This window comes from Procambarus clarkii, chromosome 67, assembly GCF_040958095.1.
Source record: "Procambarus clarkii isolate CNS0578487 chromosome 67, FALCON_Pclarkii_2.0, whole genome shotgun sequence".
Taxonomy (NCBI): Eukaryota; Metazoa; Arthropoda; class Malacostraca; order Decapoda; family Cambaridae; genus Procambarus; species Procambarus clarkii.
The window spans coordinates 23,088,001-23,107,501 of NC_091216.1; the positions used below are offsets into that span (position 1 = coordinate 23,088,001).

The 19,501-nt window shown below is 43.5% G+C and overlaps 1 protein-coding gene and 1 long non-coding RNA gene across 9 annotated transcripts in view; one reads left to right on the forward strand and one right to left on the reverse strand.

Moving 5' to 3' along the window:
- Positions 1-4,514: 4,514 nt before the first annotated feature.
- The window catches only part of LOC123753162 (arginine kinase Pro c 2.0101-like), a 94,271-nt gene continuing 79,284 nt past the window's right edge, over positions 4,515-19,501 (reverse strand). For 7 of the 8 annotated variants that reach the window (XM_069310452.1, XM_069310446.1, XM_069310447.1 and 4 more), the window contains 2 exons: positions 6,946-7,136; positions 4,515-5,726 (listed from right to left, as the gene is read on the reverse strand). In XM_069310452.1, the coding sequence (XP_069166553.1) occupies positions 4,822-5,726; positions 6,946-7,136 (1,096 nt within the window). In that variant the 3' untranslated portion in view covers positions 4,515-4,821. Of the gene's footprint in view, positions 5,727-6,945; positions 7,137-8,230; positions 8,783-19,501 lie in introns of those variants that run through there. The other variant, XM_045735154.2, reaches the window with a different exon arrangement.
- The window catches only part of LOC138355455 (uncharacterized), a 92,910-nt gene continuing 82,126 nt past the window's right edge, over positions 8,718-19,501 (forward strand). Inside the window, exon 1 of the long non-coding RNA XR_011223936.1 lies at positions 8,718-8,856. This is a non-coding gene — a long non-coding RNA (uncharacterized lncRNA). The remainder of the gene's footprint in view (positions 8,857-19,501) is intronic.

The following is a 19,501-nucleotide window of genomic DNA, read 5'->3' on the forward strand; positions in this document are numbered from 1 at the left end:
AGATTACACAAGGCTGCATATTGTACTGTGCTATATATTCTCAAATATATCAAAAGCAAACAAGTTATATTTAAATTCCTTTTGAAGGCAGCATTGACTTATCATTAAAGGCTGCAAGTTTCCCACCTCATATCAAGGCTATTTTAGAAAGCCAAGAACATTCCACGATCCATGCCGACATGGCAAAAAAAAAAAATCTCGATACCCTGTACTGTAAAAATAATGTTAAATTTAAAGCACTCGTATCTTGCCTCACAAGCAACAATGACTCCCGGCTTGAAATCTGGAAAGATATGTACTATAACATTGTACATAACCTCTACCACTGTACCCAGCAGATATTAGGAACTTGGGTGTTAAATGATTGATGGATTGTATTTTAGGGAAAACATGATGCTGAATAACTAAATAGTTCCATTCTAGCAATCTCCCAATGTCAATAATACAGGTGGAATCAAATATGTCAAAAACTATATCCCAATCCATCATCAGTGCAATGCTTATTAAAAGTTTAACCCTAATGCTTCTCTTGTGTCATCATCCAGAGATGTATTGCACCATTCAGTCTGATGCATCAATTTTGCAGGAAATTATCAAACAATTAAGTTCTCTAGAAACAAAATAAAAATATACGCACTAGGTAATCACAAGCAGCGCTCTCGACATCACGTATTTCGTTTCAACAAATCCTTATACAGTAACCTATTACCACTTAAAAGCCAGTATAAAGATTTTAAAACAATAAACCAACATACATACCAGAATATTAAAAGCAGTAGGTACAGTACTCAAAATGGAAAGTGCTGGTATGCTTTGGTCACTTTAAAATATTTGTGTAAAATCAGGACTTGCAGGCAGTCCTGTATAATTCCTGTTGTCAGGGAGAGGAAGCCTCCTGTGCTTAGACTTCCCATGTTTCCCCCAATGTCCACTACCAAGTTCCACCATGCCCACTGACCTTTCCCAGGATCCACCCGCATTACAGTTACCTAACTCCTGGATGCCTATTTACTGCTGGGTGAACACAGGCATTGGATGAAAGGAAATGTGCCCACCCATTTCTATCTTGGCTGTTACTTAGTTTTGCATAATATTTAAAGAAAGATGTATAATATGGCAGATAGTTCTGGAATATGTGGGAGGGTTTTATGTGTAGGTCCAAGTGAGTTTTTTAAATAATAAATAATGTTTATATATTTAACACATGTTTGGGACCTGGTACAATACTATATTATATAGTACTGTATATATATTATATGATACCTCTCATCTCCTTTCTCGTGTACATTTTTAGTGCATGAAGACAATTCTAATAATTTAAGTGTTTTAATTTGTGTATGCTTACAGCTTGTTCTCTGTATTCTTTCTACAGCATTTTAGAAATCTCTCCTGCCTTGAAAGGGAAGTTAGTAATCAAGGTGAGAAAGCACAAGTGATTTGAACAGAAGGAACCTTGAAGTGGCATCCCTGGATTTGAAAGTTTTCATAGTCCATCTCATCATTTGGCAACGTTTGCTCTTGTCACTAAACACTGTCATCTGACCTTATAATTCCTAGAACTTTTGCATGTCTTTTTCCATTCTATGAGCTCTGGTGCTACATAGCCTTCCCGGTTTGGTGCCTTCTATTGATAATTACTTACTCTATGAGCTCTGTATTCATTTAAACTTCCTCATTCTTTTCATATCTAAGTACAGTAGCTTGAATTTATCACTGTTGATTGTAATTATTTCATTGCCCATTGGATGATATTGTTATCAGTTTGTAGCCTTTCATTGTCTTCTATTGAGGTCTTCTGTCTTCATGCTGATTTTGGTCTCGTCTGGAGAGAAAGACGTGACAATGTAATTCGTATTTTTGTTTAAGTTTAATGTGAGAATGAGAGTTGTGCTCGACTAACTACATTTGGTTACAGTTTTTCACCCGATTTCGTTTTCATGTATTGTTGGTCTTTGTGATCTGCTTGGCTGTGGTGTCCACCAACCCCCAGCAACCACTGTTTACTGTGGGAGGTACAGCCTGCTCACCTCCCAGCAACCACTGTTTACTGTGGGAGGTACAGCCTGCTCACCTCCCAGCAACCACTGTTTACTGTGGGAGGTACAGCCTGCTCACCTCCCAGCAACCACTGTTTACTGTGGGAGGTACAGCTTGCTCACCTCCCAGCAACCAGTTTACTGTGGGAGGTACAGCCTGCTCACCTCCCAGCAACCACTGTTTACTGTGGGAGGTACAGCCTGCTCACCTCCTAGCAACCACTGTTTACTGTGGGAGGTACAGCTTGCTCACCTCCCAGCAACCACTGTTTACTGTGGGAGGTACAGCTTGCTCACCTCCCAGCAACCACTGTTTACTGTGGGAGGTACAGCTTGCTCACCTCCCAGCAACCAGTTTACTGTGGGAGGTACAGCCTGCTCACCTCCCAGCAACGCAACCAGTTTACTGTGGGAGGTACAGCTTGCTCACCTCCCAGCAACCAGTTTACTGTGGGAGGTACAGCTTGCTCACCTCCCAGCAACCACTGTTTACTGTGGGAGGTACAGCCTGCTCACCTCCGAGCAACCACTGTTTACTGTGGGAGGTACAGCCTGCTCACCCAGCAACCACTGTTTACTGTGGGAGGTCTCCCACCCAGCACTGTATGCAGTTAAGTCCTCTAAATGTAATACTAGTAGTACTGACGCTGATCCGGTTTTGCGACGCTGGTAGAGGCTCTGGCGCCATAATTACGCTATTGTGTGTTTTTAATCATGATTCATTATATTTTATTCACGTTGGATTCAAATAAATCTCCAGTGTCAAGACTCATAATCGAACATGTCAAAACCAGGTAAGATCTCGCGTCGGTAATTATAGGGGATTGGGGGGAGGGGGTAGACAAATGTTGATTACAAGTGTGAAAGATTGAGACCAGTTTACAGGTTTACCAGTCACGGGATTGGTTTACAGTGACTGGGAAGCAGTCCGTGGTGCACGGTCAGCAGGTGACAGCCACGCCTGTCATTGCTACAGTACTGCGCAGCAAGTCCCCCGTCCCGGCAGTCTGGTTCAAAATGAGCTCCGAAAGTAAATTGATGATGATGCACGTCATCGCTAATAAAAAAATGTAATAAAGTAAATGGTTTCAAATATATCATGTCAGGCTCGTGACGTCATATGTTTAACTCTTTGGGATGGACCATTTTGGAGGGTGGCGTCCCGACGCCGGAACAGGGGTGCCAACCCCTCCCCGCGCCACTGTCGCCCCGGGAAAAGAACTGTTCACCCAGACCCTTCCCCAGGGTAAGGTGGCCCAATGCTCATCCCCAGCACGGTTGCACCCACGTGAATAGTGGAATTGGACAAATACATTCCTTATGGGGCGGCTATCTTCTATTGCCGTTGGGTCATCACCTTGTCATACTATACAGTACCTATGGTACTAGAGGTTTTGATGGCCTTGGTATGAACTAGGAAGTTTTCCTACCGCTTATAAAAAAAAATTAAGTTTACCCTTTCCGTACGTTTAAGAATTATCCATTATTATGCAGGGAGAACCGCACGCGTACCAGAGTTTCTGCTAGACACATTTCTCTATAGAGGGTCGGACCACTATGAACTTTAGAAATACGAATGTCAAACGTATTAACACTGCGTCACTTTGTGGGGAAAAAAAAAATACTATGGCGTTCAAGAACTGTGCTAGTACGTAAATCAAAATGTACTACTAGAAATCTTGAAGTATCTAAACTCTACTTACCATTAGGTAATGCATGCACATTCCCAGCACTGAAGTTGTTGTAGTTCGTTGGATGCGTGAAGCAAGATTAATTCGCCCAGCTGTAAAAAATTCTTTACACTTTAAATACAAGAATCATGAAGTTTCTACTAGGCTTCATAAGCTCTACTTTTAGCTAACCTAACGGGCCTCGTTGCAGAGCCCATCAAATCCCTCCAATCTTTCACCACCGCCATGGGACGCCTGATTTTTTTTTTTTTTTTTTTTTTACGTTGTCATGTGTGGGTCAAACATTACGACTTTAGTTATATCCTGGCAAGTCAAGATTCAAACATTTATGGTCCCCGTTTTAGTATTATCTAGGTATCAGCTTACCTGGTGAAACCAGGCAAGTATTTATTAAAAACCAGTGTCGATAGCTTTAAGATGTCAAAACTGCCAATAGCATTTAAAGATTTTTATCAAAGGATCCCCAATGCAGTGTACCTCAAATTTATATTGAACTTGCTCCTGATATACATTAGTTTACGTATCCTTATTATGCCTGGATTTAGGCTAGGAAATGTCAAAATATTTACCATATAAAGAGAATATACTTTTAGTACGTGTAGATATTATGCACTTTATATACAGTATAAATTTACTGCCTTTCTGAAAGTCGTGGAAAATGCTCATGCATCTTTTTCAGTCTATGCGTCTAGACTTTGAGGTATAAATATTGAAATAATTTACAAATGCATGATTCTGAAAAATTATAGTAGTAGAATAAAGACAGAGGGAGAAATGAAATCTGTGCTATGTGTAACGTTTAATTTTATAATAGTATCATGATGTAACAAGTTAAATTTGTGGAGTAGCGTTACCCACGAGTGTTATCGATGTTATGTACAAGGCCTCTAGACCTATGGTCGCTAGAGCCCCGGGTTTCTTGGAATGTTGCCGGGGCCTCACACTGACTCACTCCAGCCGGCACAACACTCGCCCTCTAGGTCCCTCGCTTAGGTTACCTCGAGTCCAAGGTTGGGAGCACCTCTTCACAGCAGAGTCCAGCACGCCCTCACCCATAGAGGGTCGAGCCGAACTTTTACCCAGCAATAGTTTGTTTAGGCCATCTCCTTCTCAATCTTGATCAGCTCAAGGATGCCATCCTGCATCTCCTTAACGGCCTGGAATTCTGTAAGTCCCATGCGGCGCTTGTTGGAGATATCATAAACACCACCCTCTGCTTCAGTGTGCTCACCACGGGTGCCACGAACTTGGAGGCTGTACCTGGCGGCGACTTCCTCCAGCTTCTCGCGGTTAGCAGCAAGCTTGGGCAGCTTGATGTGGACGGAGGCACGAATGGTTGTGCCAAGGTTGGTGGGGCAGAAAGTGAGGAAGCCCAAGCGGTCATGATGAGAGAAGGGAACACGTTTCTCGATGTCGTTGACAGCACTTACAAGCCGGCGGTAAACCTGGCCCAGATCACCACCCATCTGCATGGAGATGATACGGAGGTGATCTTCCTCATTGCACCAAACAAGGAAGGTCTTGTTGTCGTTGTGGTAGATACCACGACCAACGGGCCAGTAACGGCAAGCATTGGCAGCCTGCAGGAAGCGGTCACCCTCCTTGAACAAGAAGTGATCATCGATGAGCTTCTGCTGAACTTCCTTTGTCATACCAGCAAGTGGGTAATAAGTACCCTTAAGCTCGCCCTCCAGGCCAGACAGAGTGGAAGACACCTTCTCTTCCATCTCCTTGTACTGGGCCTCAGTAAGGCAGGGGTTGAAGGGGTAGCCCTCCAGGGAGCGACCGCATCGTACACGGGTAGAGATGACAAACTTGCCATCGGGATCCACATTTACGAATTGGTTAACATCACCGAAGTCCTTGTTGGGATGTTTGTCAGTCTGCTTGAAGCCCTTGTGATAGTCTTCAATGATTGGGTCGAAGAGGGGAGCGAAGAGGGAATAGGCCTCTGCGTCGGGAGCATAGATACCAACACCGGAGTCCAAGTTCTCCACGCCTGTAATGTGAAAATAAATAAAACATTAGTAAGCAACCCCCACCCAACTCCCTCTTCACAGTAACTACAAGCTGGCTGCTACTGCTGGTATTGATTCTTCGTCTCTCCTCCCCCCACCCCCCCATCACTTCTCACTCCCCCTCTTACCACGAGCTTCAGCTCTACCACCTCCCCCTTTGATTTAAGAGGGAAGGCATGTGTATACCCATTTAAAGTAATCAGGTTAGCACTTTCAAGGTAAATTTTTGAAATCTTATTTACACATTCAAACTATGCAAGCAAAATTGGTAGCCTTACATAATACTAAATATAGGTTCAACACCTACAAGGTAACTCTTTTCAGTCCTAGTCAAGCAAGCTATAGCTCATGATGCTAGTAACAGTTTAGAGTAGTTATCTTTGCATCGGGAAAGATAACTAGTTAAAACAATTGGATGATGGTTAAACTACCGTGTCCTTCACTCTAACGACAACTCTGCTCTTGTGCCAGGTGAAGACACTACAGGACCACATAACCCGTGCTACTTTGAACTTTTGTTCAGAGTAGCCGAATCTAAAAACGCAAGCTTTGTGTGTATATATAAAGGACAGACAACGGAGGAAAATTGAAACAGGAATTTCCTCAAGTACTTTCGTATATTAATACATGTTAAGGAAGGAGATCTTTCTGAAGATTTATTAATATACGAAAGTACTGGAGGAAATTCGTTTCAATTTTCCTCCGTGGTCTGACACAGTCATATTATATATATTATATGAAATAAAGGGGGTGGGGTTATCTTTAGACGATTTCGGGGCTTTAGTGTCCCTGCGGCCCGGTCTTCGACCAGGCCTCCACCCCCAGGAAGCAGCCCTTGACAGCTGACTAACACCCAGGTACCTATTTTACTACTAGGTAACAGGGGCATTGGGCGAAAGAAACTCTGCCCATCGTTTCTCGCCGGCGCCTGGGATCGAACCCAGGACCACAAGTCCAGCGTGCTGTCCGCTCGGCCGACCGAGCTCCCCTTGGTGTGTTTAGAGATGCCACCTAGCCTCCCCTTCCCCACCACAACCCCTCTTCATGAATTTAGTTATACTAGCTAAACTATTTACCGTTAAGTAAACAAAGAGCGAGCGTCCTCCCCCGCAGGAAGGTAACCAGGGCCCTTTTGGGAGTGAACAGACAATGCAAAGATATTTGCTTTAACTTCGCCGAAAATAATTGAAAACTACTTACCGGACTGGATTACGTCGAGGAGGGTGGCGCCCAGGCCGGTCTTCTTGGCCTTAAGACTATCGAAGATGCTCTTTGAGAGATACTTCTTCAGCAGAGACTTGCAGTCGGTGGCGGCTTCAAGCTTCTTGAAGCCTTCCTCCAACTTTGCGATGGTTGCAGCGTCAGCCATGTTTGTTTTTGAAGATTCCTGGCTGTGGAAGAAAAATTAAAAAAAGGTAATTAAAATGCCTGTATAGTTACAGACTTTCCTATACTAGAAGTTAATTTCACGGCCCTGCCAAATTTGTTAAATCTCGCGATGAAGCACTTTAAGCCAAAGGCATCAAAAGAGCTTTTCCAGGTCCAGTTTACGGCGAAATAATGAGGCACGCTAGATGACCTTCACTGCGAATCCAAGTGTTCGGTAACAAGACCAATGATTTTTTGAAGTTTAAATAGGTTTCCTTTATAAAATTTTTTAGTGTCTGCTTGTACCGGCATCCGTAATAAAATGTACATAGGTTTCTTAGGCAAGGAGGTGGGAAAGGATTTTTTTTAGGGCGCGAGCGAAACAAGATTCGCAAAATACCTCGAGGACTTAAACGACTGTGGCCGATGACTGGAAGAGCTTAAGTTGGCTAGACTAGTCCAACCAGGAAGGTAACCAGCCGGTCGCGTCGACAGGAAGTCATACTGCCACAGCTAGTTTTAACGTTACTTTATTCTACAAATGTGGCTCTTAAAAATAAGAAAAAAAAAAAAAAAAGTTACCATTAGTGATTAAACCAGTCTCTCCCATAAAAGCAAGCAGTACTTTATTCTGCACAATATCCTGCCCCTCAAGGAGTCTTACTAACAAAGATATACTACCGTTAACCGTAGAATATGAGTTAGGCTTTTTAAAGAAAAAAAAATGGAAGTTTGTACAGGATGCACTTCAGGTTTTACGATCAAGTCGTGAAAACGACAAGACTATCACACGGTAAACTGCTAATTTAAGTTCACTAGGCCAATTAGTAATCACGTGTACTGAAAAGTAAACCTCATCACGAGTATTGAAAAGTTCACTTTCGTAGAGTGCCTGTAGCGACACTCAAGTTACCGGTGTTCAGCTATACGGGAGCCACCGGCTCCCCCGCACACCAAGGAAATGCTCAATTACTACAAAGCCAACACAAAGTCACGGAAACACTGGGAAACTTTTCCCCACAATTAAGCACTGTATCACTAATGTCCAAGAATAACACTTAAAAAGGACAAGACTCAAAAAATATTCAGGTTGAAAACTGTAGCTGTGTTCACGTACCGTCCAAACCTCTCCTTGACTCAGCGGCGAGTGGCGAACCTGCCGGCTTTCTGGTATATATACCAGCCGGCAGGGGGGCGTGGCTCGCCGGCTCAGCCAATATGCCTGGCTCAGACAACCGTCCGCCAACCTTACTAAACCCTAATAATTCTCCTCCTTCCTTATGGTCTACCCTTATTTACAAGGTGTTTTATAATTACTAACCTATATGTGCACCTCGCTGCATGAAAACAATCTTTAAAATATTACACCAAACTAAAATAAAAATGCTTCATTGTACATCTGGATGGCAGCCTGAGGGCATGTCTGCATGACACCGACGTCATCAACTACCAGCCAATGCCAGTCGCACCACTACTTTAAATATAGAATATCTTATTTTTGCATGGCTCTACTTCAAGTTGAGCTGGAGACGTGGTGAAGGGCGAGAGGAAGCCTCGGCGGTGGGGAGGGAAGACGTGGACCATCTGTTATTAAAACACTAAAGGTTCCATAGGAGAGCGGGCAGCAGTAGGGGGGGAGCTGGGCTTGGCGTGGGGGAGGCTACCAGACACAGCGCCTCGCCTCTACAACACCCCTCGCGGTTTTCTCATATCTTGCGCTACATTTTCCCCGAAGCTTTGGACGTAAGCAAGCTTCTAGCTATTGCTGTTCTTTATTTTTTTTACTGTTCTCATAAATACAAACGAGCGTCTATGCTAGTTAATGAGATGGGTCTGTAACTATACATTCTCTGTTTTAAGTAGTGATAGTTATAATAACAATAACAATAGACAGTAATCATACTAACGTGACTGAATCCATGAGAAAATCCGTAGAGCCGTAATGAGAGTTCGTATAGTGGCAATAACAATAGCGGGAGCAGAGTTGTGTGTGAGCGGGCAGCTCCTAGCCTCGTCCACCACCACACACACACTTGCAGATAACACAACTCTACATCTATTGTGTTGTCATTGTCCGAGCCTTGAGAGCAACAAGGGGTCATCTAAGACACTTACTGAATACATCAGCCCAGCCTCCTAAAATGAAGCTAGCTATAGTAGCTATTTGATCAAACGTACTAACATATAAGGATGGACCACCAGAAAGTAGATTTTTTTGTTTATTATTATTAAATTTCGGATAAACCGGAAACTTTTGTAACCATAACATAAATGCATCACTTAACTACCTCTCCTAACTGTCTATTGGTACATATTAAGCAGTCGTGTATTAAGCCTAATACACGCTTAAGACTAAATAGTACATTTGTATTATTATAGCACATTTGTGCTATACTAGGCCTAGGAATATTTAAGTTTGGCTTTAAATAAATTTTATAGACCGGAAAAATAAATAATTAGTTAAAAACAGTTTATTAGTGGACTATCACTACATCTTGGTACTTTCGACCGAATACTTACTATAAGTACTTAATTGAATATTTCAGGAGGATGCGTTGGAATATATTCAGTGTAAGAGATTCTGTAATCAACGGGAGAACTGAAGATGCATAATTTAACGGAGGCTTCATTAAATCATAACCGGCAGTTCTTGCTTTTTCCGTCTTGATGAATCATAAAATGTCTGACAATGCATATCCCAAAGCTTGAAGCTACACAGTCATGTTCTAGTGCGCGGCAGCTTTTCCTCCCACTTGTATTCCTTATGCATGAAGCCAAAGGTTAAATTCCAACTTCACGGTCCTAACACTGGACGATGGTTCGCTAGGTTTTGTAAACATTTAGTTTTTGGAGAAATACGTTCGTGAGGTTTAAAGTATGTATGTATGGTGAAGTTCAAGATTAAATACGTAAACTTTATGAAGAATTACCTGTGTACATGCAGGGGAGGGAGAGTGTGGTACACGCGTGGTTTAGTGCACGCGACAGGTTGGCAAGTCCCAGGAGATTGTGTAAATGCCATCCTGTTGGCTAGTGGGGCCCTTGGGGTGGACTTATCACACTCTACTGCAACCTGTGGACAACCTTTAACCGTATTTCACGATGATTTTAACCCTAAGAATAATTGTTTCTCAATCTAGATTCTACAATATATTTTTATCATGGCAGGGGCCCAAACGTTATGGTAGTGGCAGAGCAATAATGATATCAATTGCGTTAATTTCAGTGTCTTTATTTTATCTTTTATGTGTTTTCGTCGTTTGGAGCTTCCAATGGTCTCGAAGATTTGACAAATTTGCTCGAATAAACACACGCGTCCTCTGCCCTTACAGAGGACGCGCAGCAGGCTTGCAGCAGTGTGTGCAGCCTGCGGTCGCCTGGTGCGCACCCTGGGGTCGCCTGGTGATTTCGAACCGTGATGAAATTGTTATGTGATAGGTTAAGGACGAGGGTCATGAGCAAGCATGACGAAGGCATCCCATATATCTGAGACGTTAAGCACCACTTTAACACTTGCACTGGGTTCCCAAGACACATTTAGGTACCTCTGAACTTTCTGCACAAGCCTAAGCTCTTACTTTCATACCAAAATTAATAATTCAAACTGAGAACAGGTTTGCCATTTGCCTGGCCTACGAAAGTCAACTGTGCTGGTCAGTCCCGGTCGCTTGCTCTTTCTTGCTGTCTCTGTCTTCCAATAATATCAGCAGATCCTAGATGATACTACTGCACAACTAGGTGAGTACAGGAGAGCGAAACCCATGTCTCGCTACCCTGCTTAACATTCGCCCTCGGGGTCTCTTCCGGAACACCCTGGGAGAGGGAGGGTCACGGGGCAGGACTGCTGACATCATTTCCCTGATGAGGATTTTGCCCTCAGGGTTGTTTCATAGGTGATAGGGATGCTTCCCGGGGTGCCAACCACTCAACAGCCCCTTCTCACACTATTGAACGTCTATGGCGCTATGAACAGCAGCCTCCAAACAAAGATGCCTTAAGTGCCGATCTGGCCGAAACGCTATGTGTACTAGTGGCTTTACAATAATGTAAAAATTTTATATGTAAATACAAACAAAAGAAAGCGGAATTAAAACACTTCAATCTGGAGGCTTTCTGGGACTAATGAGGTTAGTTGTGTTGGTCTAGTTCGTACGCGAAGGATTTGTCACAGGACCTTAAAATTTAATGAGCTGAGGACACATTTATTAATTAAATATCTTTGCAAAGTCCGTGTATACAACTTCATTCTGGTTTTGTTTGATCGCTTCTGTGCGAAAGACATTATCTCCCTGCTCTTAATCCATGAGTTTATATTTTAATAAAAGTAGAGATTTAACTTATTATCAAGCCATTTAACTCATTAAAGCCAGATACTTTAATACGTGACGTCAGTATACTATGTCCCAGCAGAACAAGCAACGTATCCTCCCATCCCACGTCATTCCTAAAATGTTTCGCTCGCAAAAGCAAAATATGGAGTAGAAAAGCAGAAATTAAAATACACTAACAATGAAACAAAGAGTCCCTCCCCTCCCAACTCCCCCACACCCCAGTAAGCTCCTGGCGGGACTTCACAAACCAACCCTCTGTACCACAAACGCTGTGCCCGGATATGCTTGCTTGTGCCAACCCTCTTACCTTCCTCTTTGCCCCTTACTTCCCACCCCTGGGGGGCCCTGGTTGCTAGGGCAAGAACATCGATTTTTTCTACTTTGTGATTTGCTGTCTAATCTATAACATCAGATGGTTCAAATATCAGGGGCAGTACTGAGAATGTGAGCAGTGCTTGTAATGACTTCTTGGCTATGATAGACTACTACTAGGCTGATAAATGAATGTTGGGGAGTGGCTTAGAGGTAGATGAAACGACATGGAATTACCATGGGAACCAAACAGAGGGGGAACCAAGCAAAGAGAGGGGCGAGCTGTGAATGGAATTCGCCAGCACCTCTTCCTGCCATAGGCAAATCCTCTTGCTTACTGTTCGTGTATGTGTGTGTGTGTTCCTATTTATTACATAATAATGTTGTTTAAGATTCGCTCCTTGGAACAAAAAGTTCCAAGTAGCACGGGCTATGGTGAGCCCGTAGTGGACTTTTTTCTTACATAATAATAGTTTGGGGTAGCTGGTGAGCAGATGGTGTTGGCATGGTTTCCTGCGTATCAACACTTTTTTGTTCTCTCCTGCCATCAGAGCTGCCAACATCTCCCCCCTCGCCCCCAAAGCGCGTGCGCGCACACACACACACATTAGGTGAGTACACAGGGGCACAGGTGGAAGCTGAGTACCCAAATGAGCCACAGAGACATTAGAAAGAACTTTTTCAGTGTCAGAGTAGTTAGTAAATGGAATGCACTAGGAACTGATGTGGTGGAGGCTGACTCTATACACAGTTTTAAATGTAGATCTGATAGAGCTCGAGAAGCTCACGAATCTGTACACCAGTAGATTGACGGCTGAGAGGCGGGACGAAAGAGCTGAAGCTCAACCCCCGCAAGCACAAATAGTGAGTACAACTAGGTGAGAACACACGCACACACAGGAATTCCAGACATTCTTGGGCACAGGAATCTTAGCAGATATATGGATAAAAACAAACATAGTACCAATTTATAAAAATGGTCGTCGTGAGGAGAGGAACCTCTAAATTATAGAGCCGTGTCATTAACAAGTGTGGTAGTCAAAACACTAGAACAAATTATTAAAGCCAAATGGGTTGAAGATCTATAGAACAATGACAATAATCGTAGAATATGGAATCGGAGAAATAGACCCCCACAAAACTTACAAATTATGTGGAAAGGAATTACAGAACTCTAATAAAGAAAGAGACCTAGAGGTGGTTTTGGATAGTAAGGTGTCGCCAGAGGAACACATAAAGAACATTGTGAGAGGAGTGCATGCGTAGCTTTCCATCTTCAGACTTACTTTTAATTATATGGATGGTAAAATACTAAAGAAACTGTTCATGACTTTTGTGAGACCATAATTAGAATATGCAGCAGTTGTGTGGTGCCCAACTCTCAAAAAGCACATACATAAACTGGAAAAAGTGCAACGGCATGCTACAAAATGGCTTCCGGAGCTGAAAAACAAAAGTTACGAGGAGAGACTAGAGGCGTTAAACATTCCAAAACTAGAAGATAGAAGAAAAAGGTGATATGATCACCACTTACAAAATACTAACAGGAATATACCAAATTGACAAAGAGGAATTCCTGAAACCAACAACTTCACGAACAAGAGGACGCTGATTCAAGCTAAGAAAACAGAAGTGCCAAAAAAATATTAGAACATTTTCTTTTGCAAACAGATTGGTGGACGGTTGGAACAAACTATGTGAGACGGTAGTGGAGGCCAAAACCGTCAGTAGTTTCAAAGCGTTATACGACAAAGAGTACAGGGAAGACGGGACACCACAAGCTTAGCTCTCATCCTACAACTACACTTAGGGAATTACAGGCGGGGTCCAAGAGCTAACAGCTCAATTCTGCAGACACAAATAGTAAATATACACATACACACACACACACACACACACACACACACACACACACACACACACACACACACACACACACACACACTTCTCCATTCCAGAGGGAACAGTAACCTAGAGATATAGTAACTGATGAAATCCTTATCACCACCAACACCATCATCACTATCAGCGCCACAATCATTGACACATTTCTGCCACCATCAGCAGCACCACAGCCACTATCACCATCACACCATTACAGCCACCATCACCAAATCAATTAAAAAGCTTTATCATAAATTGTTAGACATTTAAATTTTATTTGGTTTCATAATTTCAAGTACATTATTTATAGATTACAATAATAATCGCTTAACACTAATCATTTATATTATAATTATAACTTTGATATATATTTGTGTAAAATTACTATGAAAATCTCACTATCTAGACTTTTTTAATCGAAATTGTTATTGTAGTAGTCACTAGGAGATTCTATTAAGGTTTAGGCCAAATATAATACTATAAGTGTACATATTTTATTATGAGAAAGGACTTCATAAAATTTAGAAAATTGAAAGCCTATAGTAACTGATGTTAAAAACTTTTAGATTAAGACACCTGGATAGAATTAATGATAACAGAATAAAAATTCAGATTAAAAACTGGTCTTAATATGATCACGATAACTTATGATATCTTATGATATCTTATGATATCTTATGATGATCACGATAACTCCACTAAAAAAAATGTATAAACTATGAATATTTTGTTATATTCAAGAAAACTTTGTAGTGTCGAGATGTTCAGGGTTTCTAGCGGAATGTGACTATGTTGCACTTTCCTTCCATTTCTGTATAATGTTTATTATCTGGAATTAAATGCAGTGGTAAGAAAATGGGAAGATGTTTGAAAACTAATTACGTAAACACACCACGCTCTGCTGACCACTTGCATTGTGCACCGAGGACAAGCTACACTATACTATCCTTCAACACTGCACCGAGGACAAACTATACTATCCTTCAACACTGCACCGAGGACAAGCTACACTATACTATCCTTCAACACTGCACCGAGGACAAGCTACACTATACTATCCTTCAACAATGCACCGAGGACAAGCTACACTATACTATCCTTCAACACTGCACCGAGGACAAGCTACACTATACTATCCTTCAACACTGCACCGAGGTAAAAGCAAACACACACACATCACCATCATAAATTCACATTAATGCATTCATAAATCTGTGTATCTATGTATGTAGCTTAGCCTAACATTTTAAAAGCACTACGATCACCTGTGGTTGTTCAATAAATCTCTGAACTGTATGTTTGACAAATCTCTAACCCTGTCCATGGAGGACAGAAGAAAATGTATATATGCTAGTTAGCATTGTAAATGTCTGGCCACGTCTGTGGTAGAAAATAATAATAAAAAAAAGGAAAACCACTGATTAATACGCTTGCAAAATAAGTACAGCATAAGCGAGAAGTATATGAATGACAAGATAAAATAAGAAAGCATATCAAACATAATTGAGCAAGAAAGCTTATCATACATAACTGAATAAGAAAGCCTATCTAATATAACTTAAGAAGAAAGCCTAACATAATTGAGCAAAAAAAAGCTCATCAAACACAACTGAACAAATAAGCCTGTCATAATTGAACAGGTTCTTACTAATGAACCAACGATTACAGTACAAGTCCCCAGGTATATGTTGACCAAGCCACACACTAGAAAGGGAAGGGACGACGATGTTTCGGTCTGTCCTGGACCATTCTCAAGTCGATGTTATATATTAAGTTCAATTCTGTCGACTTCCACGTGAACACAGACTGATAGCAAGCAGCTCATCATACCAAAGAAGGGCCGATGCCTGCATAACATACTAACACTGGCGTCGGGGATAATCTGCTTGTTGTAATTCAACCCGCATATATAGTCCAAACCGTATGTATAGTCCAACCTGTATGTATATTTCAACCCGTAAGTATAGTCTTGAACTATAGTCATATGAAGAAAGATTGATAAAGCTTAAATTGCATTCGCTGGAAAGGCGAAGAGTTAGGGGTGACATGATGTTGTTGTTCAAGATTCAGCTACTGGGAACAAAAAGTTCCAAGTAGCACGGGCTATGGTGAGCCCGTAGTGGACTTACCTGGCACAGGAGCGGGGCAAGTAGCACGGGCTATGGTGAGCCCGTAGTGGACTTACCTGGCACAGGAGCGAGGCTGTGTATATGAGTCAGTAAGATCTGTTAGTGTCTTTATAGCCCTCCCGCGGTTTGTAGATCGTATTAAGCACAACTCCACAACAAAAGGCTAGGTTAGGTGCCGATAGAAAGGTGATTCTGCACGCCCTGGAAGTGGCTGCTGCACCTAGCATGAGTATCCCTGCGTCTTGTGTGACTCAACCCATACGGCTCTTGTTCCCTCGGGTGGTAACGAAAGAGTCTGCAGATCTTGAGGTTATATTGAGATGATTTCGGGGCTTTTTAGTGTCCCCGCGGCCCGGTCCTCGACCAGGCCTCCACCCCCAGGAAGCAGCCAGTGACAGCTGACTAACACCCAGCTACCTATTTTACTGCTAGGTAACAGGGGCATAGGGTGAAAAAAAACTCTGCCCATTGTTTCTCGCCGGCGCCTGGGATCGAACCCAGGATCACAAGTCCAGCGTGCAGATGCACACACCCTTGTAATAAAAACCAATACAAGTATTTGCCGGGTAAACAATATTGCTTGCATTGTAAATTATAAACAAAACCGTTCTACTGTGCTAAGTACAGGCCTTCACAACTTTCAAAGTGGTTGAAGATTCTCCGACCATTTCCTCGACCATTTCCACGACCATTTCCTCGACCATTTCCACTACCACTCAACTGTGAAATGCTTCACTTAAGCGTATTTCTGGACTGGCTTGCCTGAAACAATTAGCGGCCTCGCACTAGCCCCAGCGCCTTCCAACAGCGCTGTTCAACATTCTTCCCAGCAGCTGCCAAGTCCCTGCAGGAAGTACATGACTTGCTCAAGGTTAAACCCAAGTTCCGTTGACGAGTCGCCACACCACCTTTCCCACTGCAGTTGACAGCTAAGTTTTTTCAGACGTCTTCGTGACGTCAAGATGCCCAGTGCCCTATGTCAAGATGCAGGGGGGGCGGCATGACACCACGCAGGTGCCAAGCTGTTGTCATGAGCAGCCGGATAGAGGGCAAGCAAACGGTGTGCCAAAACCAAGCTGGGATGGCGCCAGTGAATGGCAAGGAGAGAGTCAGGTGATGCAGGGAGGGTTGCTACAGTGAGAGGGGTGGTGGTACAGTGAGTGGGGTGGTGGTACAGCCAGGGGGTGCTACAGCGAAGGGGTGCTACAGCCAGGGGGTGCTACAGTGAGAGGGGTGGTGCTACAGCCAGGGGGTGCTACAGCGAAGGGGTGCTACAGCGAAGGGGGTGCTACAGTGAGAGGGGGGTGCTACAGCCAGGGGGTGCTACAGCCAGGGGGTGCTACAGCGAAGGGGTGCTACAGCCAGGGGGTGTGTATGTGTAGAACAGTGTGGGTGACTAACAGAGAAGAGGAAGGCTCAGAAAAACCCCGAGGCAGGACAAAAAGTGTGAGAACAAGCGAGTGTGTGTGTGAGAGAGAGAGAGAGAGAGAGAGAGAGAGAGAGAGAGAGAGAGAGAGAGAGAGAGAGAGAGAGAGAGAGAGAGAGAGAGAGAGAGCGAGAGAGCGAGAGAGCGAGAGAGCGAGAGAGCGAGAGAGAGAGAGAGAGAGAGAGAGAGAGAGAGAGAGAGAGAGAGAGAGAAGAGAGAGAAGAGAGAGAGAGAGAAAGAGAGAGAAAGAGAGAGAAAGAGAGAGAAAGAGAGAGAAGAGAGAGAAGAGAGAGAGAGAGAGAGAGAGAGAGAGAGAGAGAGAGAGAGAGAGAGAGAGAGAGAGAGAGAGAGAGAGAGCGAGCGAGAGAGAGAGAGAGCGAGCTAGCTAGCTCAGGAAAGTGTTCCTACAAGGGCTGAGAATAACCCAGCCCAAGAATTGACTACGTCGTGCAGGTTCCACACTGTCTCTATATATCGTCTCTTGTACTCACCTAGGTGTACTTGCGGGAGTTGAGCTTCGGCTCTTTGGTCCCGCTTCTCATCCATTGTATGCCCTACACCACTCTGGTATGGCCTACACCTCCCCTCGCCACCTACCAAACTCTTCAAGGTGTACGAGGAAGGACTTTACATCCTCGAACTCTTGTTAGTGTCTCCGTTATAATGGTCCTTTTGGCACAGGTTCTAATGCTCTGTCTTAAAATCTTTTCCATCATCTTGTCGGGCAGAAACGTGAGGTAAACTGTCTTCAGGTTCAGTATACTCTCTCTCTCTCTCTCTCTCTCTCTCTCTCTCTCTCTCTCTCTCTCTCTCTCTCTCTCTCTCTCTCTCTCTCTCTCTCTCTCTCTCTCTCTCTCTCTCTCTCTCTCTCTCTCTGTTGTATATTGTTACTCCTTTGGGTTTCTTACAACTTTTTGGTAGTTCCCTTTTCCAGCGATGTTCTACATTTCCTCCTAAGTGGTTGGCAAAGGATTTTAGGTCCTCCTGTTAGTAACCAGATTAAGATATCAGCTGATCCCATGGTCTCTGTTGCATCCTTAGTTATAGCGAGTGATTCTCTACATCATCTCTGCTCATCTCCCTGCAGTGTCACGTGGTTTAACACCTACCTCTTAATTCAGACATCTTCCCTTCCCTTATCCACGAGCACATCTTATGACATGCTGGTGTATAATCTGTTGAGATCCTCACACTCATCCTTATTATTCTCTGTGTGTGTCTTCCACAGTCCTTAATCTCATCACGTTGATTCTTTGCCGCTGTGTTCCTCCCGCTGAGACTGTGAAGCAGTTTGGGTCGAGTCTTCCCATTGTCTGCAGAGTCATCTTCAAATTGCTTCTCCGCTTCTCTTGTCACTGACGTTCTCCTTCCTGGCCATCTTGTTCTTCCCTGAGTGTGTGTGTGTGTGTGTGTGTGTGTGTGTGTGTGTGTGTGTGTGTGTGTGTGTGTGTGTGTGTGTGTGTGTGTGTGTGTGATCTTGTCCTGGCCATCTTGTTCTTCCCTCTGTTCACCGTCATACATTGGCTTCTATAATTTGTTCACTCATGTTGTGAGCTTTGCTTACCAACACCTTCACTTAATCCAGGAGGTTACCGTTGTGCTTCTCGTATCCTCATTGGATACAAGAACATTACAACAGGATCTATCTTGAGGTTATCTTGAGGTTATCTTGAGATGATTTCGGGGCTTTAGTGTCCCCGCGGCCCGGTCTTCGACCAGGCCTCCACCCCCAGGAAGCAGCCCGTGACAGCTGACTAACACCCAGGTACCTATTTTACTGCTAGGTAACAGGGGGCATAGGGTGAAAGAAACTCTGCCCATTGTTTCTCGCCGGCGCCTGGGATCGAACCCAGGACCACAGGATCACAAGTCCAGCTTGCTGTCCGCTCGGCCGACCGGCTCCCATTCTAGGATTCTTCCTAGTGTTCAATCTGCTAGGCTTCCATTCCTTGGGAGGGGGAAGATTCCACAGAGTTCTAAGTCACGGCAGCCATCTGTCTTAATGTTTTCATTCCTGATCTTGTTCACGCTTAGTTTGACAAGATACTCAAAAGGTCAATACACAATTATCGCTTATTGTCAAGCGCGGGGTTCGAAGTAGGGGATATTGAGATAGCTTCCATGTGAGGTCGACAATTTCCTGAAATTCTAAACTGTGTTAATGACTCAGACAGCGAGACAAGTCTCTGGAAACTTGTATTTAGCTCCTTGCAGATTCTCCTGACGCTGGCGGAAAACTGTCATTATTCTTGCAATATGATTACCGAGAAGCTTGGGTTTTGTCTTAGATTTGGAAGCTGTGGTGT